The sequence below is a fragment of the Daphnia carinata genome, chromosome 8, assembly GCF_022539665.2.
Source record: "Daphnia carinata strain CSIRO-1 chromosome 8, CSIRO_AGI_Dcar_HiC_V3, whole genome shotgun sequence".
Taxonomy (NCBI): domain Eukaryota; kingdom Metazoa; phylum Arthropoda; class Branchiopoda; order Diplostraca; family Daphniidae; genus Daphnia; species Daphnia carinata.
The window spans coordinates 911,363-930,648 of NC_081338.1; the positions used below are offsets into that span (position 1 = coordinate 911,363).

The following is a 19,286-nucleotide window of genomic DNA, read 5'->3' on the forward strand; positions in this document are numbered from 1 at the left end:
CTTCAAGACCTTTGGTGCATCCACAACCAAGCTTTGAACCAAAATTCCACCTTCGACCAACGAGAAGATACCATCCATCTCGATTTCCTGCACCTCAACCAACATATCCTATACGACACGTCAGGAACGTCGTGGTCGCGAATTTCTTTTCCGACTAGGCAAAAGTACCAGAAGAAAAGAAACCAAACGTCAGTGTGCAGATAGAAGATCGTAAAGAAGGCCAGGTGGTAACTTTAACAAAGGAAGAGCCAGAAGGAGAATACATACTACAGATTATGGAAGGTGACTACTAAGGAGCTACTAAGGAAGAAGAGGAAACTACTTGAAGCCAATTAAGAATTCTTTTGCTTCATGTTTTAATTTTGACGGTTGTTAATCAAGAAAATTTTTGTGTTAAAAGAAAGAACAGCTAGCCTTTGTTGTGGAACTCGTGCGATATCGCAAAATACAATCCTTTCGTTTTCCCATTCTTAAATCCATTTTCGTGTTACTTTCTCAGAAAGGAAACTTGCCTAGGGATATCCCACAATAATTGTTTTTCAGAATCATTTTTTTTCAGATAGCCTTGTAACTCAGCAACAAGATGGCCACCAAGAGATTAAACCAAGCAGCTATGGTAATGACCATCGACATTTTAGAGAAAGAGCTGCACAAGGACCTGAAAAATTATGACGAAACATGTGATGAAAGATTGCAAGAAGCCGAAATATCTTTTGAGCTGGCCGACGACAGAATGAAGAGACTCATAACCAACTATCAGTCACTCATCCCACTATTGGAAGCTGAAGCGCAAGAGAAATATCTTCAACAACATGAAGAATTCGTCAACCGATTTCACAAGATGAGCATCGATTGGAGGAGGAGGAGACCAGCTGAGAGCAGACGAAGCCCTCAACAACGAGAACCCGTACTTCAAGTCGCTGCGCAGAGTGAAGAGGAGACATCTCCAACTACGGACACTGCACCTGCAACAAATGCACTTACTTTGCAGCCAACTCCAAACGTAATGAGTATATCACACCTGCTACCCAGAATAGAAATAACCAAATTTGATGGTGACCTGAGCAAATGGAGGGATTGGTGGGCGATTTTTCGAACACTAATCCACGAAAACCAAACCATGAGGCCCATTGAAAAATTTAGCAGGCTAAAATTACACATAACGGGGGAAGCTGCTGGTGCGATTTCGTATTTGGACCTGACGGAAGACAATTACAACAAGGCAATAGACATTCTAAACGGGAAATACAACAAACCGAGATCGGTAAAAGCCGACCATTACATTGCAATCACAGAATTGAAAAAAGTAGAACGTCAAGAAGACCACAAGGCCTTACGACAACTACACGACAAGGCAATGGGTCACGCTTTAAACCTCGGTAACCTAGAACAGTCTACAGCTCAAAACGAAGCTATTATGGAGATCATCACAAGAAAACTGCCGATTGACTTAATATCAAGATGGCACGGAGAATCCAGACGGTCTCAAAAGACATTAAAAGATCTCTTTAGTTTTATTGACTCCATAGCTGAAGACTGGGAATACGCCTATTCCACAAAGAGACACGAGAAGAAGAAAACGAAACCAGAGGCACCAGAAAAACCACAACGAGTCACGTTCGCAACAACGCCAACGGCAGCTGAGTTATCAGTCACAGGGACTGCAACTGAATACCCAAGAAATCCAAAGTACCGGAAACAAATTAACTTGGAAATAAGAAGATGTTTATTTTGTAATGATAAACACCCCCCGACGAAATGTGATATCACACTAGAGAAGAAAATTGAGCAAGTCAAAAAAAAAAAAAGGTGTTGGAAGTGCCTTGGACAAAATCATACGGTGAAAGAGTGTTGGAGTATAAGCAAGTGCTACAAATGCGGAAAAGATCACCACACGGCCATCTGCAACAGGGCAGTTAATCCGAAATCGGTGACGGCAACAGTAGCTGCATCTCCAATGTTAAAGGTAGCAGATGACGCTCCTCTTTCAATAGAAGCACGCCTATTTGGTGGCGTATACGTCCAAACGGCAACAGTAATAGTGGAAGGCCCGAAAGGATGGCTGAAAGCTATTGCTTATATCGATCAAGGATCAAATGCAACCTTAATTCGAAGCGAGCTCGCTCAAACTCTAGGACTACAAGAAGTCGGGAAGATCAATCTGAAGCTGCAAGCAGTGGGACACATGCATCCAGAAAAAGAACGGAGCGTAAGAAAGTTGCGACTTCGAGGACTCATCCCACAAGCCGAAGAGATTGAATTGGAAGCGATCGAGCAGCCCGAAATCGGGAAGGTTGCTGAATCAAAAAAGACAGAATTTGTCAGCGAACTCTGGAGTCAAGGATACCAACTCGCAGATGACAGAATTCTAAGCGGAAGAGCAGGACCATGCCAAATCGACGTCATGATCGGAGCGAATCAAGTCTGGAAGGTTCTTGGCTCAAAACAGATCGTGTCGAAAACGGGTATTCGAGCGATAGAAAGCAAATTTGGATGGTTGTTACTTGGGCAAGATGAGACAGTTGCGACATCGTCCAACACGGCAATCGGCTTTCTCTTAAAAGCGAAACAAGGAACACTAGAAAATTTGGAAGAAAAAACAGACCCGAAAACTGACGAAATAAATTTCGCCAGATGGTGGAAGCTGGAAAGCTTGGATCCACTAGAAAAATTCCACTATCCATACAGTGGAAATCCTATTCAGACTCCATCGTTCAAGATGAGGATGGACATTATGTAGCACCACTCCCATGGAACGAGAACAAGATACGTCTGAGCAAGAATGAAGCCATGGCAGAGGGTCAAGCAAAGGCGCTGATTAGAAGAATGGACAGAGATAAAGAAATGAAGACGTCTTATGAAGCCGAATTCAACAAACTAAAAGTATCTAAATTCATTTCAAGAGCAGATACATCTTTTGGTGGTATCTACACTATCCTGCCCCATCACCCGGTTGTAAGGAGAGACAAAACAACCAGCAGAGTCAGGCCTGTTTTCAATGGTTCGGCAAAACCGAAAACAGGTTTCAGCGCCAACGACTGCCTAGAAGAAGGACCCAATCTGAACCCGGACATTCTTGACGTGATGTTACTGTTTAGGCTCAATCAAATCGCCTGGACAGCTGATATCAGACAAGCCTTCCTCATGGTGAAGCTACTGAAAGAAGACGCGGAAGCGCTAAGATTTTATTTAGAAGACGAAGACGTCCCAGGATCGCTGCAACTATACAAATGGAACAGGCTTCCATTCGGACTAACATGTAGCCCGGCAGTGCTAAGGATCGTCTTAAAGAAACACTTGGAGTCCTATGAAGGCGAGCTAGCAGAGAGCAGTCAACAGATCCTACGCCACCTATATGTAGACGACTACTTATCAAACGCGTCTACAGTAGAAGAAGCAATGGCCGTAATCGGAACTGTTCTGAAACTTTTTGCAGACGCAAAAATGGACCTAAGAAAATGGGTAACAAACAACAGTGAGCTGCGTAGATATCTACTAAAACAGAATTTAACAGAAGACTCAGCCAATTCACACTCGTGTCTTAATCTAGACCCGCAGAAAGTGCTTGGTGTAAGGTGGAATACAAGCACGGATTGCTTTTATTTCAAGTCGGATGTGATTGTAGACGCAGCTGCAAAAGTGAAAATTTTAACGAAGAGATTCTTCGCCAAGATTTCAACGAAACTGTACGACCCACTTGGATTAATTGGACCCGTCACACTACAATTCAAACTTTTATTTCAAGAATTGTGGCAAATAAAGATTGGATGGGACGATGAAGTACCCAAAGAGACGGAGATCCAGTTCAGAGAAATAGTAGAAGACCTAAAAGCAATTGAGAAGATACAAGTGCCAAGAATGATTTCTTTGGCACCAAACAAGCACATGCAAGAGTTGCACATATTTTGCGACGCTTCAACAAAAGCATATGGTGCAGTGGCTTACGCGAAATCGCAACATCCAAATTTCGTCCGCCTAATTTGTTGCAAGACAAGAGCAGCGCCACTTCCGAAGAATGAAGTATCGCTACCGAGACTAGAATTGCTTAGTGCCGAGCTCGGTAGCGTTTTAGCTGAAAGAATTGTCAATGCAATTGACAAGGTCCAATGGAAAGTGCATCTTTGGACAGACTCAATGGCAACGTTAGGATGGATAAGAGGTGAGCCAACCCGTTGGAAAATGTTTGTCAGAAACAGAGTTGAGGCTATTAGGAGCAGGTCCAACCCAGAAAAATGGAGACACTGCCCTGGGAAAGACAATCCAGCAGACTACGCATCAAGAAGAACCACAGTCAAGAAATTGATTGCGGCTTCTTTTTGGTGGGGAGGTCCATCCTGGCTGATTTACGAAGAAAAAGAATGGCCGCAACAAGGAAATCTGACATCAGAAGAAATACAATCGATGGAGACTGAAGCAAAATCCAAGACAAGAATCGAAAGTCTTGCAGTTAGCAACACCCTGGATTGGTTTGATGCATTGACATCACGAGTAAGCAGTTATTTGCGGTTCCTAAGAACAATCGCCTGGATGTTTAGGCTCTTTAGGAAGAATTCTCTTAGCAAAGCAATGGAATTGGTCAGAGGAAAGGAGATCCCATGTCTTTCTGTCCACGAAATCGCTACTGCCGAAAACTTTATCTTGAAGTCTATCCAGAAAAGGGCATTTCCAGAAATCTACGAATCGCTTCAACGTGGAAAGCCGCCTGACAGACTGCTACACAACCTGGAAACCCTGAGACCTATTTGGGATGCGCAAGACAAATTGATTCGAGTGACTGGACGAGTAGGTCCAGCCTTAAAGGAATTGCTGATCGACCCGCCGATTCTTCTCCCAGCAGGCGAGAAGATTGTGGACATGATGATCCAATATCATCATGTCAAACGAAAACATGCCGGTGTCCAAAATACTCTGACGTTTCTACGAAATCGTTTTTGGATAATTCGTGCCCGCCAACGGATCAAAAGTGTCATCAAACAGTGCGTAAAGTGTCAAAGAGTGCAGTCGCGTCCCTTCAACGAAGAAACAGCTTCAATGCCCTTGGATCGTACCAAGAGAGCACAACCCTTTGAAGTTATCGGGATTGACTACTTCGGACCGATGTATGTCTTAGAAGAAGTCATCCTAATAGAAAAAGACAGTGAAGGGAACGATATCGAAAAAACTCGTGTAGGAGAAAAGAAAGTGCATGCGTGTTTGTTTACTTGTGCCGTCACAAGAGCTGTGCACTTGGAGCTCGTGACCGACTTAACCGCCCAGACTTTTATGCACGCGTTGAGAAGAATGATGTCGCGTAGAGAGGATTGCAAAATTATCTACAGTGACAACGCGTCAACATTTACATGTGCGGCAAAACTGATATCAGAAGATCCTACCCTAGCCAATTGGTTGTCAAGCAAGGGTATTACATGGAAATTCTCCCCCAGTCTAGCTCCATGGTGGGGCGGGTTCTGGGAGAGAATGGTGCGCTCCGTGAAAGAACCGTTAAGGAAAGTGTTGGGGAAAATGAAGGTGAGCTACGACCAGCTTCATACCATTTTGGTCGAAATCGAAGCTATCGTGAACTCACGGCCTCTCACTTATGTGTCTGAAGACGCACAATCCTTTGAAGTTTTATGTCCGCAAAAGCTGCTGACTGGAAGGCAACCTGGTGCCACAACAGAGTCACCCGACTCTACGAAAATGAGCCGCGACGAGCTTATCGAGTTAGATAAGAAAAGAAGCGAGCACGCACTAACATGGTGGAGGCTTTGGCAAGATTCGTACCTGTCCGACCTTAAGCGATTTTATTGTCGCAAGGGTAAGGGTACGAGAATCCCACGTGTTGGCGAAGTCGTCTTACTAAAAGAGCCGAACATCAAGCGAATTTCATGGCCGACGGCCATTGTTACTGAACTTGTTCCCGGCTACGACGGCAAAGTAAGGGCTGTTACCCTACGGCTACGATCGGGAAAAGAAACCACCCGAGGCATCCAGACTGTCTATCCTCTAGAAGTGCAAGCCGATATCGACACAATGCTCGACGACGCTGAAGCCAGCAAAAAGGAGACCACGACTTCCAAGAAGAAGAAGAATCCACTCCGCAAGAAGAAATTGGAATCGCAGGAGGGAGCTGGCGATTCCGGCGGGGAGGATGTTGTGGATTCTAAAGAAGACAACAACTACGGGGTTTCCAGATTTGGAAGACCCGTCAGAAGACCTGCGGTGTTTGACATTTAGTTATATTATGTATTTTTTGTATGCCACCAGAGGCGCTGTTTAGCATAGCCTTCTTGGTGGCCGATATCGGCAATGACCGATTCTCTCTGAATTTCCCCCCTGTACTAAGCAGACGTCTCTGTTGTAAGTTCAGTCAGTTTAAATACAAGTGTCAGTGAATCTTCTAAATCTCCCTACCAACGTATTTAAGGTATTAGTTGTAATTGGGTCTAATTTAACTTTCTCCTTAGTTTTAGAGATACGTTACACAAGGGCACAAGTACTACGGCAGGTAAGTTCATATCGATGGTCACATCTAGACCGCAGGACTGAAGAACAACTGTTTCGTCTAAATTAGTTGGGGCTGTAACTGCTGCTGGCACAGAAATCAGCGGAGTGCTTTACGCATGGCGGAGTACGGAATGAGGAGGCACATCAAAATGAAGGTTCCGTCAGCGGCAGCAAATTTACACCATCGTTGAAAGTTGAATTGTTTTCATCTCCCAGTGTTTCTTCTTTCTGGTCCGCCCAGCATATCCTTCGCCCTCTTACCACCATTGCAACCAAGCTCTAAAATACGCAAAAAGTAATCGATAAAGCAACACATTAACGAATCCCAAAAATGATTTTCTGTGAACAGCGCAAACACGGAAATATGCTACAAACACTTTCAGTTTTCAGGTTGCTTAGTGAGTGTAACATCGAGTCAGAGGAAGGTTTCAACTGTGATCCAGACCAACGCTCACTGAGCACTATGCAAATATTCGAACAGTGAAAGTGATAGATGAATAAGTTCCCGATTTTGTTAATGTCAAATTACGTTGAAATCTGCCTCCTTGTTTGTGGGGCCTGAATCCAGCACACGAAGTGTCAGATAGAGTGATTACGCAGTTTTCATAGTTGTAAAAGTAAAGTTTCAGATTTAATGTTTTCTTGAGACTGAACTTGCAAGATTTTCGATAAGTACTGGATCCGGTCTTTGGTTTCTTGCAGGGCAACCTACAGCATTTGGAAAAGGACTTAGCTATAACAGAACTATCATTTGCCGATAAAAGAACAAAGTACCTCCAGTTGCTTAGTACGCATTGCATCATAGATGACTTGTTTTAATTCGTCATTGCCAAGATCACGCATCGCAATATCAAAGTCATTGTTCAGTGCGTTTTCCTTGATGGAACTCAACGCCAAGCGCTTAGCGAGCTCACTTTCCTTTTGACTAATGACTTCACGTTTCGGTTTTTGCGCATTTATCTCACGTTCAAGTTTAGTGCGAAGCTTTTCTAACCTAAATATTTTATAGAAGAGTGACGTTTAGGTGTGATCTCACGAGAGTAACATAAGCAAAACATACTTTAGGGTAAACAAGCTGATACATTCAAAATGATTTTAAGCTAAAATCTTTCTCAAGTTGATCTAGGATGGCAAGCTTATGTTGAACTTTTTTCGTGAAAAAGGGTACCCCATGATTCTCTCGCTTGGCGTAATCCCATGGGTAGAAAAATCGCGAGTGGATCGACGATCGGGGCGACAGCCTCATCTGGCTCTTTCGGTATTTCTTTCTCTAAACACTTGAGGCATGAAGTACTTTCGACAGTAGACACTCGACAGTAGGACGCTCTTGTGGTACTTTAGAATCATCAAGTATTCGAATTTTTTCATTTGCGGACATCAAGGCAGATCTTAGTTTTGATATAATTTTTTCGTATTGCGTCACATGAAGTTGAACCGACCTTTCATTTTGCTTCACCTACGATATGTAAATAATATGTTAGGCTGGCAAACTTTAACTTTTCAAACAAATTTCACACATTAGATTTGATGTTTTTGTCTCTATCAGCGTTTCCAGAGTTTTGTACGTATATTCGATTGCCGGAGTAATAGGACCCGGATATTTAGGGCCTCAGAATAGGACCGGGAGAAATAGGACCCAATCCTCAAACATGTTTTGGAGGACCTCTTTCTCCATCATATGGGTCCTATTTGTCCATCATAAGGGTCCTATTTCTCCTTCTTAAATATCCTAAACAGAACCGGACGGCTTATGTAGTTTCCCGCACTCCAAACAGCGTTATCAATTGCTCGTGTAATCATTCCATTATAACTTTTTTGTTTCTGCACGATTACATGCTTTATCTATTGCTTTATACAACTCATGTATAAAAGTAATATTTTATTTACACAGTGTTTGGTTTTTACCCCTTGACATTTTGTTAGTGGCGTTTCCAGTCCTAGTATCACCCTCCCCCTGACTGATGTCCCTATTTCCTGGGAGTTCCCGGGGGCAAGGGGGGTGCTTTCCCTGAAGTACCCCTTAATACTGATGAATAAGAAAAAAATAATGCCATGAACCATGAAAATAAAATTAATTTAGATTAAATTGCAAATACCTTACCATTCATAACTGGGTGTTTAGTTGCTTTCACCTCAACAATGGAATTGGATGTCATGTTTCTATATTTTGAATTCCAATCTGATTACTTGCATCTTGAGATGAATGTCTTGACGTAACTCTCACAGCTGTAATGCTGTCATTTAATCTCAGTGATAGGAATCATGATTACATAAATTTCATAAACAAAGAATCTTTGAACATCTAGATTACCAGAAGGATGATAGTTATAAGGCAGTTAACAAGTTGGTTCCCAAATGGTTCATGATAAGTAATGCTGGAGTTTCATGATTCTCCTTGAAAATAAGCACCTAAGAAGCATTTGGATTAGTCTTCTATGTCAAAATTTCCAACTGCAATTAATAAAATTTTGTCTACACTTTAATACCTTTCCTTCCAAGTAAAATGTTTTCTTCTGTGATGGTAGTTTCAACATGACTTTAAACGGTACTAAACTGCCAAACCTAGGAAATAGAAAAATTTTAAAATTTACTGATAATAGCCACTTACCTGTCAAACAAACACCGCTTGCAATAAACAACTTTTCATAGCAACGATTCGTAGAATAGTAGGCTGATGGCACTTTGAGCTTGCAACACTCGTCTGTATGCGGTACCACGTTGCCATATACATCGTAGCAAACAATATTTTGGGCAAGGGCGAACAGTGTTTTTATATTATTAAATTAACGTTTCATAAATTATCCTTACACAATAATTTTCTTATTTATCAGTGTGTTAAGGGGTACTTTAGCGCCCCCCCCCCATAACCGCAATCGAGGCACAAAGGAAAAAGTAAAAAAAGTGAATAAGGACATCAGTAAATGTTAGGGTGATGCTAGGCCTAAAAACACCAGCAAAGTTAGCAAGGATAGCCTTCAAGCGGTTATTAGATGAACATCAGGTATAGCCAAACGTAGTGTTACCAGTCCAATATCCTAAACTATTTAAATCCATTGTGCATGTGTAGGTTTTAATAGACAATACTGAACTGTGTACGTTTTATTCTAATGATTGCATGAAACACAGTCTTTATCGGATATCAATGGTAAAAATTAAACAAATTTGCCAAAAACAGGTTGCCGATGCAAAGTTAGCGAGGATAGCAACCCAGCGGTTGTGTGATGAATCACACTTTAGTTAAACGCAGTGGTTACAAGTCCAATATCCTTAACTACTTAAATCAATTGTGCTTGTGTAGGTTTTAATAGACGTTACTTAGCTGTGTGCGTTTTATTATAATGACTTATAAAAAAAATTCATTATCGGATTGAAATGGTAAAAATTTAACAAATTTGTCAAAAACAGGTTGCCGAGGAAAAGTTAGCAGGGATAGTGTTATAATGTAGTTCAGCAAGTGGCCGCTAGGCCTAGAGCTAATACACAGTCTCAACCAAGCACTCGAGCGTGTCGGACCATTACTACATGGTGTCAGAAGTAAATCTCAGTATATCTTAGCAATCATGGGAGATTTCGGCCTACGTCCACCGGGAATGTTTAACTTTGAAGGTGAGCAAGCGACTCGGTGGTTTTCCTGGAGATAACAATTTGAATGGTACTTGAAGGTGGCCAGGAAAGACAAGGAGGAAGAGATAGTGCAAGTGAGCGTGCTCATCACGTGTCTTGGAGCTGAGGGTGCCAGGGTATATGAGTTGTTTGTGTTCGCGGAGCCAGGAGACAAGGAAAAAATTAAGCCAGTGTTGCAGCAGTTTGACAATCATCTCAAACCTAAAGCCAACGAAATTTACGAAAGATTTCGATTCTTGTCACGAAAACAGGGAGAGTGTGAACCATTGGATTCGTTTGTTCTACACTTGAAAACATTGGTAACGGCGTGTAATTATGACACACAAAGAGATTGTATGGCCAGAGACCAGATAGTTATGAGAATTTCGGATCAGGAGGTACGTGAACCGTTGCTGTGTGAACCGAACTTGGATTTGGCGAAAGCAGTCGAAATTTGTCGAATTCGTGAGTCATCTAGGAGGCTAGCCCAGCAGATGCAGTCTGATTCAGTGGGTAATTTAGAGGTCAATGCAAAAAACAAAAAAAGAACCAACCAAGGAGGGCGGTACGACACTAAGATAAGCAAGACAAAGAGTTTCAGCATTCGAGCTCATGCCGTTACTGTGGCAATCAGCATGGCAAAGGAAAGTGTCCGGCGTATGGAAAAAAACTGCACCAAGTGTGGAAAAGTAAATCATTTCGCTAAACTGTGTGAAAAAAGCCAACAGAGGAGAGAAAACAGTTGTCGGTCCAGTGCGTCTTGGGAAAATTCGACCAACTCAAGTCACAATAGCATCTCTGTGTTAAACACCGAGCAAGAACTAAAAAACATTAGTGTGTCAACTGTAGCTCAGCCTGATATGGCAGATACCTGGTACGTGTCACTGAAGATTGAAGAACGAAGTTGTCTCGTTTAAAGTGGACACAGGAGCTCAGTGCAATGTTTTGCCTAAAGCAGTGTGTGATAAAGTGCTGAATCGCTAGATAAAGCCGGGACCATGAGTAACGGCCTACAATGGACAAACTTTGAACGTCGTGGGCAGTCAAGTGTTCAAAGTTGGTTACAAGGGTGTGCAGCATAGTATTTCGTTTGTAGTGGTTGATGGGGTTGAACCGCCTATCCTGGGGTTACCGTCGTGCAAAGCCCTCAACGTTGTGCAGAGAGTAGATCTCTTGGAGTCAGTGGATGCTATGGAGCAACTTTACCTAGAGGAAATGTTAAAAAAATATGAAGGTACGTTCAAAGGCATTGGCAAGCTACCGTGTGAGCATGATATCCAAGTCAAAGAGAGCGCAGTTCCAGTTGTTCGCCCAGCAAGGCGACTTCCCTTTAATATTCGAGATGTAGTCCAACAAAAATTAGAAGAGGTGGAAAAACTTGGCTTGGTAGCAAAGGTTGTGGGTCCGACTGAGTGGGTTAGTCCCATGGTCGTAGTTAGAGATGTAAGGTTGTGTTTAGATCCAGAAGACCTGAACAAAGCAATAAAGAAGCAGCACTTCCAAGTTCCGTCAGCACAAGAAATATTTGCTAGAATCGGACAGGCAAAACATTTTTCAACCCTTGATGCTACGTCCAGGTTTCTTCAAGTGCCGCTAACTAAAACATCAACATTCTTGACGACTATGGCCACGCCGTTTGGACGTTATCGGTTCCTGCGCTTGCCGTTTGGGTTGCCCTTAAGTCCAGAAGCGTATAATGAAATGATGGTCAGCCTATTCGGTGACCTAGAAGGAGTAGAGGTGTACTTTGACGATTTTTTTGTGTGGGGTACAACGCTGCAAGAACACAACGCCAGACTGGTCACGTTATTTGAACGTTGGCTATCAGTGAACTTAAAGCTGAACAGAGAAAAGTGCAAGTTCTTGAAGTCGGAACTTAAGTATATTGGACATATTATTGGAAATCAGCAGTTAAAACCTGATCCTGGCAAGATAGAAGCAATAGTGTCGTTTCGCCAACCTGAAGATCGGCATGGGGTACAACGCTTCATGGGTATGGTCAACTATTTGGCCAAGTTCTGCTCAAAACTCTCGAAACTGACATTTCCCCTGCGGGTTTTACTTAAAAGTGACAAAGAGTGGGTGTGGGACAATAACGGTAAAAGGGCCTTTGAAGTCATAAAAGAATCAGTGTCAAACCTTCCAAGCCTGGGCTTGTTCAATCCCCAAATCCCAGTGGCAATATCGGTCGATGCATCTCCTGTGGGAGTAGGGGCAATCTCCTTGCAGAATGGACAACCAGTTGAATTCGCCTCTCGCACATTGACGAACACGCTGCAGCGGTATGCACAAATTGAAAACGAACTACTAGCAACTCAATTTGGACTGCAATCATTTCACCAATATCTGTATGGCCGAAAGGTGACAGTTGAAACTGATCATAAACCCTTGCTGGGCATCCTCAACAAGTCCATCACATTATGCAGCCCAAGATTGCAGAGGATGAGGTTCACCCTCCAGACGTATAAGTTTGTAGTGTTGTGGTGTACCAACCCGGAAAAGAGCTGCACATAGCAGATGCCCTCAGTAGAGCACCCGAACCAAGAGAATATGTTGAAGACTTAGCGCAGGTCAGTGAATAAGCAGTAAATTGTGATAGACTACTTCAGTTGCATAGTGGCCATTTGGGCATATCAAAGTGTCTGGAACGTGCGAAAATGACAGTCTACTGGCCATCATACGTAGAACAGATCACTAACATGGTCGAGCGTTGCTGTTTGTCAGGAGTCTCGTCATCAGAATCCTTTGCAGCCCGTTTTTCCAACTCCACTACCTGACTACCCATTCCAGAAAGTAGCAGCAGATCTATTTGAGGTTAAAGGAAGCACGTAATTACTTCTAATAGATTACTTCAGTAAGTGACCATGTGCAGTTCGATTGAACAGGATCACCAGTATAGCAACTATTGAAGAAATGAAACGTTTTTTTGTGGATTTTGGATATCCGAAACAACCAGTATCCGTAATTCTGTTCGGATTATGATATACAACTTACAACATCCAGCCCAGAATATCCACAGTCCAATGGGATGGCTGAGCGTACGGTGCAAACAGTAAAGGAGTACTTCGTCAAGTCGAGCTGTGAAGGCAAAACTGTATTAGAGATACCACAAGTATTAAGGTCTACACCTGTTGGGAATAACCATCCAAGTCCGCCAGTGCTGCTGCAAAGTCGCAATTTTCGCGGTAGTCTTCCTTTTACACAACAAGCCTTGTTACCACAACAATTTAACATGAAGTCCCTAAAGGAAAAGTTTGAAGAGCGGCAGGCAAAGATGGCGTTTAATGTAGTTGGAAGGAAAAGACAGTTACCATCTCCGGTAGTTGGCATGCCCGTTCGAGTGAGGATATCAAAGAGATGGGTCCCAGGAACAATCAAGTCTGTATACGAGAAACCTAACTCTTTTGTTGTGTTAACTCGGGACGGACGCTTATTCCGAAGTAACCGCAGGGAAATCAATATAGACAAATCGGTCGGAGAGAAGTCAGATAACCAAAAAAGCAGCAGTTCAACGGTGGAAGAAGGATTTCATGGATTCGAGGAAACAAGCCGGTGCCGGACGAACATACCCACATAGCACAAGTCTGTCCGTGGGATGTCCGCTAGATGTCGAGATCGGATATAAGGTACATCCTGTTGACATCCGTCGGACATCCAAATCGAACATGAGAAACCTTGTGTTGCACAACCATATGCAGATCAAAAACAAAAAAAGGAAAACAGATTCATAAAGAAATCATTTGTCTGACTACAAAAACAAAAACAAAACATTGCTTCAACATTATTCGGGCTGACTGTGTCTGTGTGACTGTGACCGACTGTGAATATAGACGAGAAAAATAAAAAAAACAAACAATTTTTTTCTTTGTGAATGGATGATGAATGAAATGATGATGGGACTCATAGGACAGGGACCGTGCGAGGTTTGTCTTTACAGTGTCGCAGCATGTCAATCATGGCTGATTTAACATCTGCATCTGTAATCAATGGCGTGTTACGTACCGATGCAGCTGAAAGATCAATACGTATAAACGAATGAAACGGATAACATGAATATTTAAAATAAATACCAATTATCACTTTTCCGATGTTGGTATCGGCTAGCTTTTTGTTATTACGATGTCCAAACCAGCTGAAAGATTTGCCTAGTTCGTTGGTCATAAGCCGCGGGGCGATTGATCTAACAATTGTTCTTGGGGTGTTTCCCCCTATTTCGATCAGGTGGGTTTTCTAGAAAAAAACAAACAAAAAAAAACAGACAACACCTGAAGTTTAATTTAATTCAAATTTTAGTAATTAAAAAAAAATTACCAAACGTTGTGACATTGATTTGCTTTTCAAATCGTCGTTGAATATGTAAAAATCATCCATAGAGTTGAGGGGCAGCATTTGCATGAAATCCTCGTCGGCATCTCCATCTGATTTTCTCATGGCGACAAACGCAGTCTCAATACGATCGAGACGTTCCAGTAAAGCTGCACCGATGACGTTGTTGTCGCGTGTGTCATGGCCAATGGTTATAATGCGACGCTGAAGAAACTCGTCTCGGGATTCTAAAAGTATATTAAAAATATGTAAATGAAATTAATAAAAATCTAAACTTTAAAGCTTACCTCCATTTCTGATCTCGACAAAGCTACTCCTTTTAGTCGTAGTGGAGCTTCTTATTGGAACTACAGAAACAGGTGGAGCTGTACATGTAATGGACTTGGATGTGCCTTTTATTTGAAAAGGAAAACAGTGTATTATTACTAGTTGTTATTAATAAAATTACTATAAATCAAACGAAACATTACCTGCAGGTGAATAATGGTCAATACTATCATCTGATTGCGCATCGGGATTTGAATGGGGAAGCATAAGCTCGGAGCACGTTGGTAGTGCATTCCCACCATTCCCACTTTTATTGGCCGGGCTTCCAGCAACGCTCAATTTATCTAAAATAAATAATACATTGAATTAACGCAGAATTAATTGAAAGTAAAGATTAATAAATCTACTTAAAATTATTTTACATGGAGGAACTGGAGGAATAGGACAACTGTCGTCATCCGAAGAAGACACAACTTCCCTATATCTTGACTTCAACTGTTTGCCCTTCAAAGGGGGAGGGGAAACACTGTTGTCGAACGGGAGTTTGATCTTCCTAGTTCTCCTGATTTTCCTGTCCTTTTCATCTTCTGTTGTTGCGATGTCCTCATTTTGTACTACTTTATTTTCATGTCTTCTAGCTTCAGCACATGTTGCTAATTTTTATCAAAATTAACGAAAAGTAGAGATAAAAAATATAAAAAAATACCGTAGGTTTTCCTGACCCTAGCTGGATAAGACTCCCAAGTTTTCTTGTTAGGTTTGTAGCCTAAGTTTATAAAGCGGGACACATCCTTAGACTTGGACTTAGGAGGCCACCAGCAGAATCCATTGTCGTACCATAAAATAGGAACTGCTTGCACCCACGGATCGTCGTCTGGCCCTTCCAATAATAAGAAATGGTGCTATTCCACAATAAAAAAAAACAAAAAAAAACAGACGGTGTAGCTCACCAGCTCATAGCACCACCCCTATTTTTTGCAACATCGTACATTTATTCTACTCCTAGTGGAAGTGTATCGTTACACCGGTCTAATTAAAGAGTATTGCGCAATGAAAAAGGAAAAATAAAAAAGTTTAGACTAAATAAAAGAAAAGTAAAATCAGAATAAAGTTCATTACTCCCCCCTTCACCCCAATTGCTTCACTCCCTAAGTGTGTGCCTCCATGAAAAGAGGAAAAACCGAAAACGTACCGTCCACTGCGCAACTGTTTTCCGAAAAAGTTGGCAACATGACCGCCTTGCATTTAATTTCAGCCACTGGCCACGCTTCAAGTAATTCTGATATAGCTCCCACCGTATATATTTCGTACGACGACGACGGTAGGGGATAAGAGAAGAGTGAACGTTTTACTTGAAAACCCCTGCCAATAATGAAATCACCATTCTTGCCGCGAATGATGTTTTCGACCAAAACAATAGAAGAATCAAGATAAACACAATGATCAGGTCCCTTACAAGTTAGAAACCAGGGACCCAATTGCATTTCCTTAAATTGCTTGGAAAATACGAGGTGGGGAATTAAAGGACCACTATCATGTTGTTTAAAAAAACGTCCAGTTTCAGATGATTTTGCATTGTAACACGCATTCTGGAATTGTCCTATTTCCAGAATACGTTTAACTACCTGTTGCAATGCCTGATGTCCAATCAGGCATTGCAACAGGTAGTGCGCAAAAGATTCTTTAAAGAAAAAAGATAATTTTCGAAAGCGTAGGCTGAATAGTTTGGCAAAGCACCAAAACGCAAAACATCATCACAAGTGTGAATCAAATAATGGACATTGAAGGACAAGAAGTATGTGCCATAAATTGATTCACACTCCCTAACAAATAAATCTAATAATTCCCTTGCATAATCATTGTGCGTTATGCAATACGCGAATGATGACAGAATTCGCACTGCAACATGAAAAACGATAAAGTTATTATACAATCGATTGGGCAAAATCCCCAAAAGAACCACAGGACCAACACAGCTATTAAATAATCCAAATTCTGTAGCCTTGAAGCGATCAACAAACTTCAATGATCTCGTACGCCGTGATAATTCTCTTGGAATAAATTTGCTTAAAGTTTCCAGGCGGGAGCTCATGGAGTCTATTAAACTTTTGTGAAGTCTTCCTGGGAGTGGACCTCTAATCCACGTCAAAAAAAGCTTTCTCGTCACCCCTAAATCAATTAAATGCATTGGATCACCTGGGAAATCCCTCGCCATATCAAGGTAATCTAAGTTCTCAAGAATACTATCACCATGGTGATGCTCCTCATAAACGCGGTTTCAAAAGGAGTAATCAGTTCTTAGAGTCGAATTTCTTTCCAAGAAAACTACCCTACCTTCAAATTCCCCTTGTTGGATACATCTCCCACAACCGAAATAACCTGTGTGGCCTTTAGTATTCAAAATGAACGAACGCGCAGGCGCGTCGCATATGAATGCGGATATTCTAAATGATAAGCGCCGGCCATGAAAAATAAAACCACTTTCACTTAAAGCCTTAGCTTCCAAAATAAAGTCTGTAAGGTATTCTTCTGTGGAATCAGGTTTGGCATCACCATGGTAAAGTCCAATAAGAAATACTTTTCTACATTTAGCATTGGTAATGATAATAGCCCTAAAATTGGCTAAAACTGTCCACCGCTGCTTTTGGAAATGGGGAGACCATCAATATTAACAAAAATGTCGACATGATCAAGAGCACTACAAGCCGGCATAACGTTTAAAACTGATTCCAGACCTTTTAAAATTCCATGGTGGTAATACTTGCCGGGAGAAAGTGATTTTACGTTGACATTGCGAGGCGTTTTCAGAAGGGTTCGGCAGGTTTTTGGTAAATCTAATCCCCATTGAAATAAACGGAATATGGCTAGCAATGCATCAATTGCGTTTTGATGAACCCCCCATGTTACTGCCCATAAAGCAAGCAAATGGCGTAAATTATGCGACCCGTTGTGTTCCTCATCGTAATCACTTTCATCAGGTTGTGCACCATCGTTCCTGTCAACTGTCGATTCAGAGTCACTACTATATTCTGATTCAGAAGAAACCGGGAAAACATCGCTATCCATAGAAAATGCATCTTCGGTAGAAGCTAACACCTCGTCGTCGAAACCATTGAAAAGATTTTCAGCGTGTTCTTCCTCAGCAAAATCTATGCCATTATTGCCATTTGGAAAACGCTCTTCGTCCGACGACTCGCTTACTACTTCAATATCCTCAACATTAAGTAAACTTAAACGAAGTTGTTGTAAATCTTTCTGAATCCGACGCCTCTTTGTTCGAGAGCTCGGTAAAATTCGATTGTTACTCAAAATTCGATTGTTACTCATAACGGAAAACACCAAAACATTTGCGTGAAAAAAAATGGCTATAAGAAAGTATAAACTTGGACAAGGAAAAAAAAATACCCTGCAAAAAAAGCTCCAATTGCGAGATAAATAAATTTTGCGACGACGGAATGGAATAACTGAAAAAGCAGAACTTAAAGAGGCGATTGTAAAAAAAGGAATCGGGAATTCAAATGGGAAAATATATTGAAAAGGTAAATTCCGGTTTAGATTAACTTACGTTTTGGGAATCCATTTATCCACAGAGTGATGGCAGCAGGGGAGCTGGAAGAGCCAGGCAGCTGGGCAGGACCGGTAAGCCAACTGGGCGGGTACGGCAAGGCAGCTGGGCAGGACCGGTAAGCCAACTGGGAAGGTTCGGTAAGCCAACTGGGCGGGTACGGCAAGGCAGCTGGGGAGCTGGGCGGGTACGGCAAGGCAGCTGGGTAGCTGGGCGGGTATGGCAAGGCAGCTGGGCGGGTACGGCAAGGCAGCTGTGCGGGTACTGCAAGGCAGCTGGGCAGCGCGACGAACACGTTTCACAAGTCTTTCATGCACACTTTAAAATCCAAGTTCTGGTAATTTTTAAAAAATTCACACAACACCATACAAAGCACATGACTCAAAGGCAGCTACCAAGCGAATGCCTGAATCGCTAGATCCCCATGAAAGAATTCGTAGAGTTGCATACTGCAATTTTCACAGGCACACTCCATTTGCAATTTTCGAAGTGAAGAGCTACGCGTGAGCGGACTGTTGATTAACTAAAAGAAATACCAAATTCACAGGTGTCAAGCCTTCAACAAGTAACGTTTTATTTATAGCTACCAGGGGTTATTTGCTAATAGGTGCCTCACTGAAACGTGGAAAGGTTGACATTTGACAACTTCCGCCACCTCAAACAACGGCGTTCAACTTTGTCAAACCAGTGCATGGGACAGGGCCCTCCATTTCCGTTCCAGTTCAGACTGGTGATTAATGAAAACAAAAAGTCAAACTCACAGGTGCAAAGCACTAGACAAAGCACCTTTGATTTAAAGCTTTCTGTGTTCATTTGTCAACAGGTGCCTCATTAAATCGTCCAGATTTTAGCATTCAACAAGTTCCACCGACCTCAACCAACAACGTTCAATTTTTTCAAACCTTGCTTGCGAAGGTGCTGTGCATTTTCACTATAGCTATTAACTGGTTGTGTTAAACGTTTTTTACCACATATTTTTGAATTTCTGTTTCTCACCGAAGTTCTTCATTGGAACAGCTGATAGCATTCTGCTGCTAGA

The 19,286-nt window shown here is 42.0% G+C and overlaps 2 protein-coding genes across 2 annotated transcripts; both read left to right on the forward strand.

Annotated features, from left to right (window-relative positions):
- Positions 1-619: 619 nt before the first annotated feature.
- LOC130687053 (uncharacterized) lies at positions 620-2,740 on the forward strand. The gene has a single exon (XM_057510218.1). It carries the CDS (start codon positions 620-622, stop codon positions 2,738-2,740), a length of 2,121 nt encoding a protein of 706 aa, XP_057366201.1.
- Positions 2,741-2,826: 86 nt separating this feature from the next.
- LOC130687061 (uncharacterized) lies at positions 2,827-6,216 on the forward strand. The gene has a single exon (XM_057510230.1). It carries the CDS (start codon positions 2,827-2,829, stop codon positions 6,214-6,216), a length of 3,390 nt encoding a protein of 1,129 aa, XP_057366213.1.
- The last annotated feature ends 13,070 nt before the right edge of the window (positions 6,217-19,286 follow it).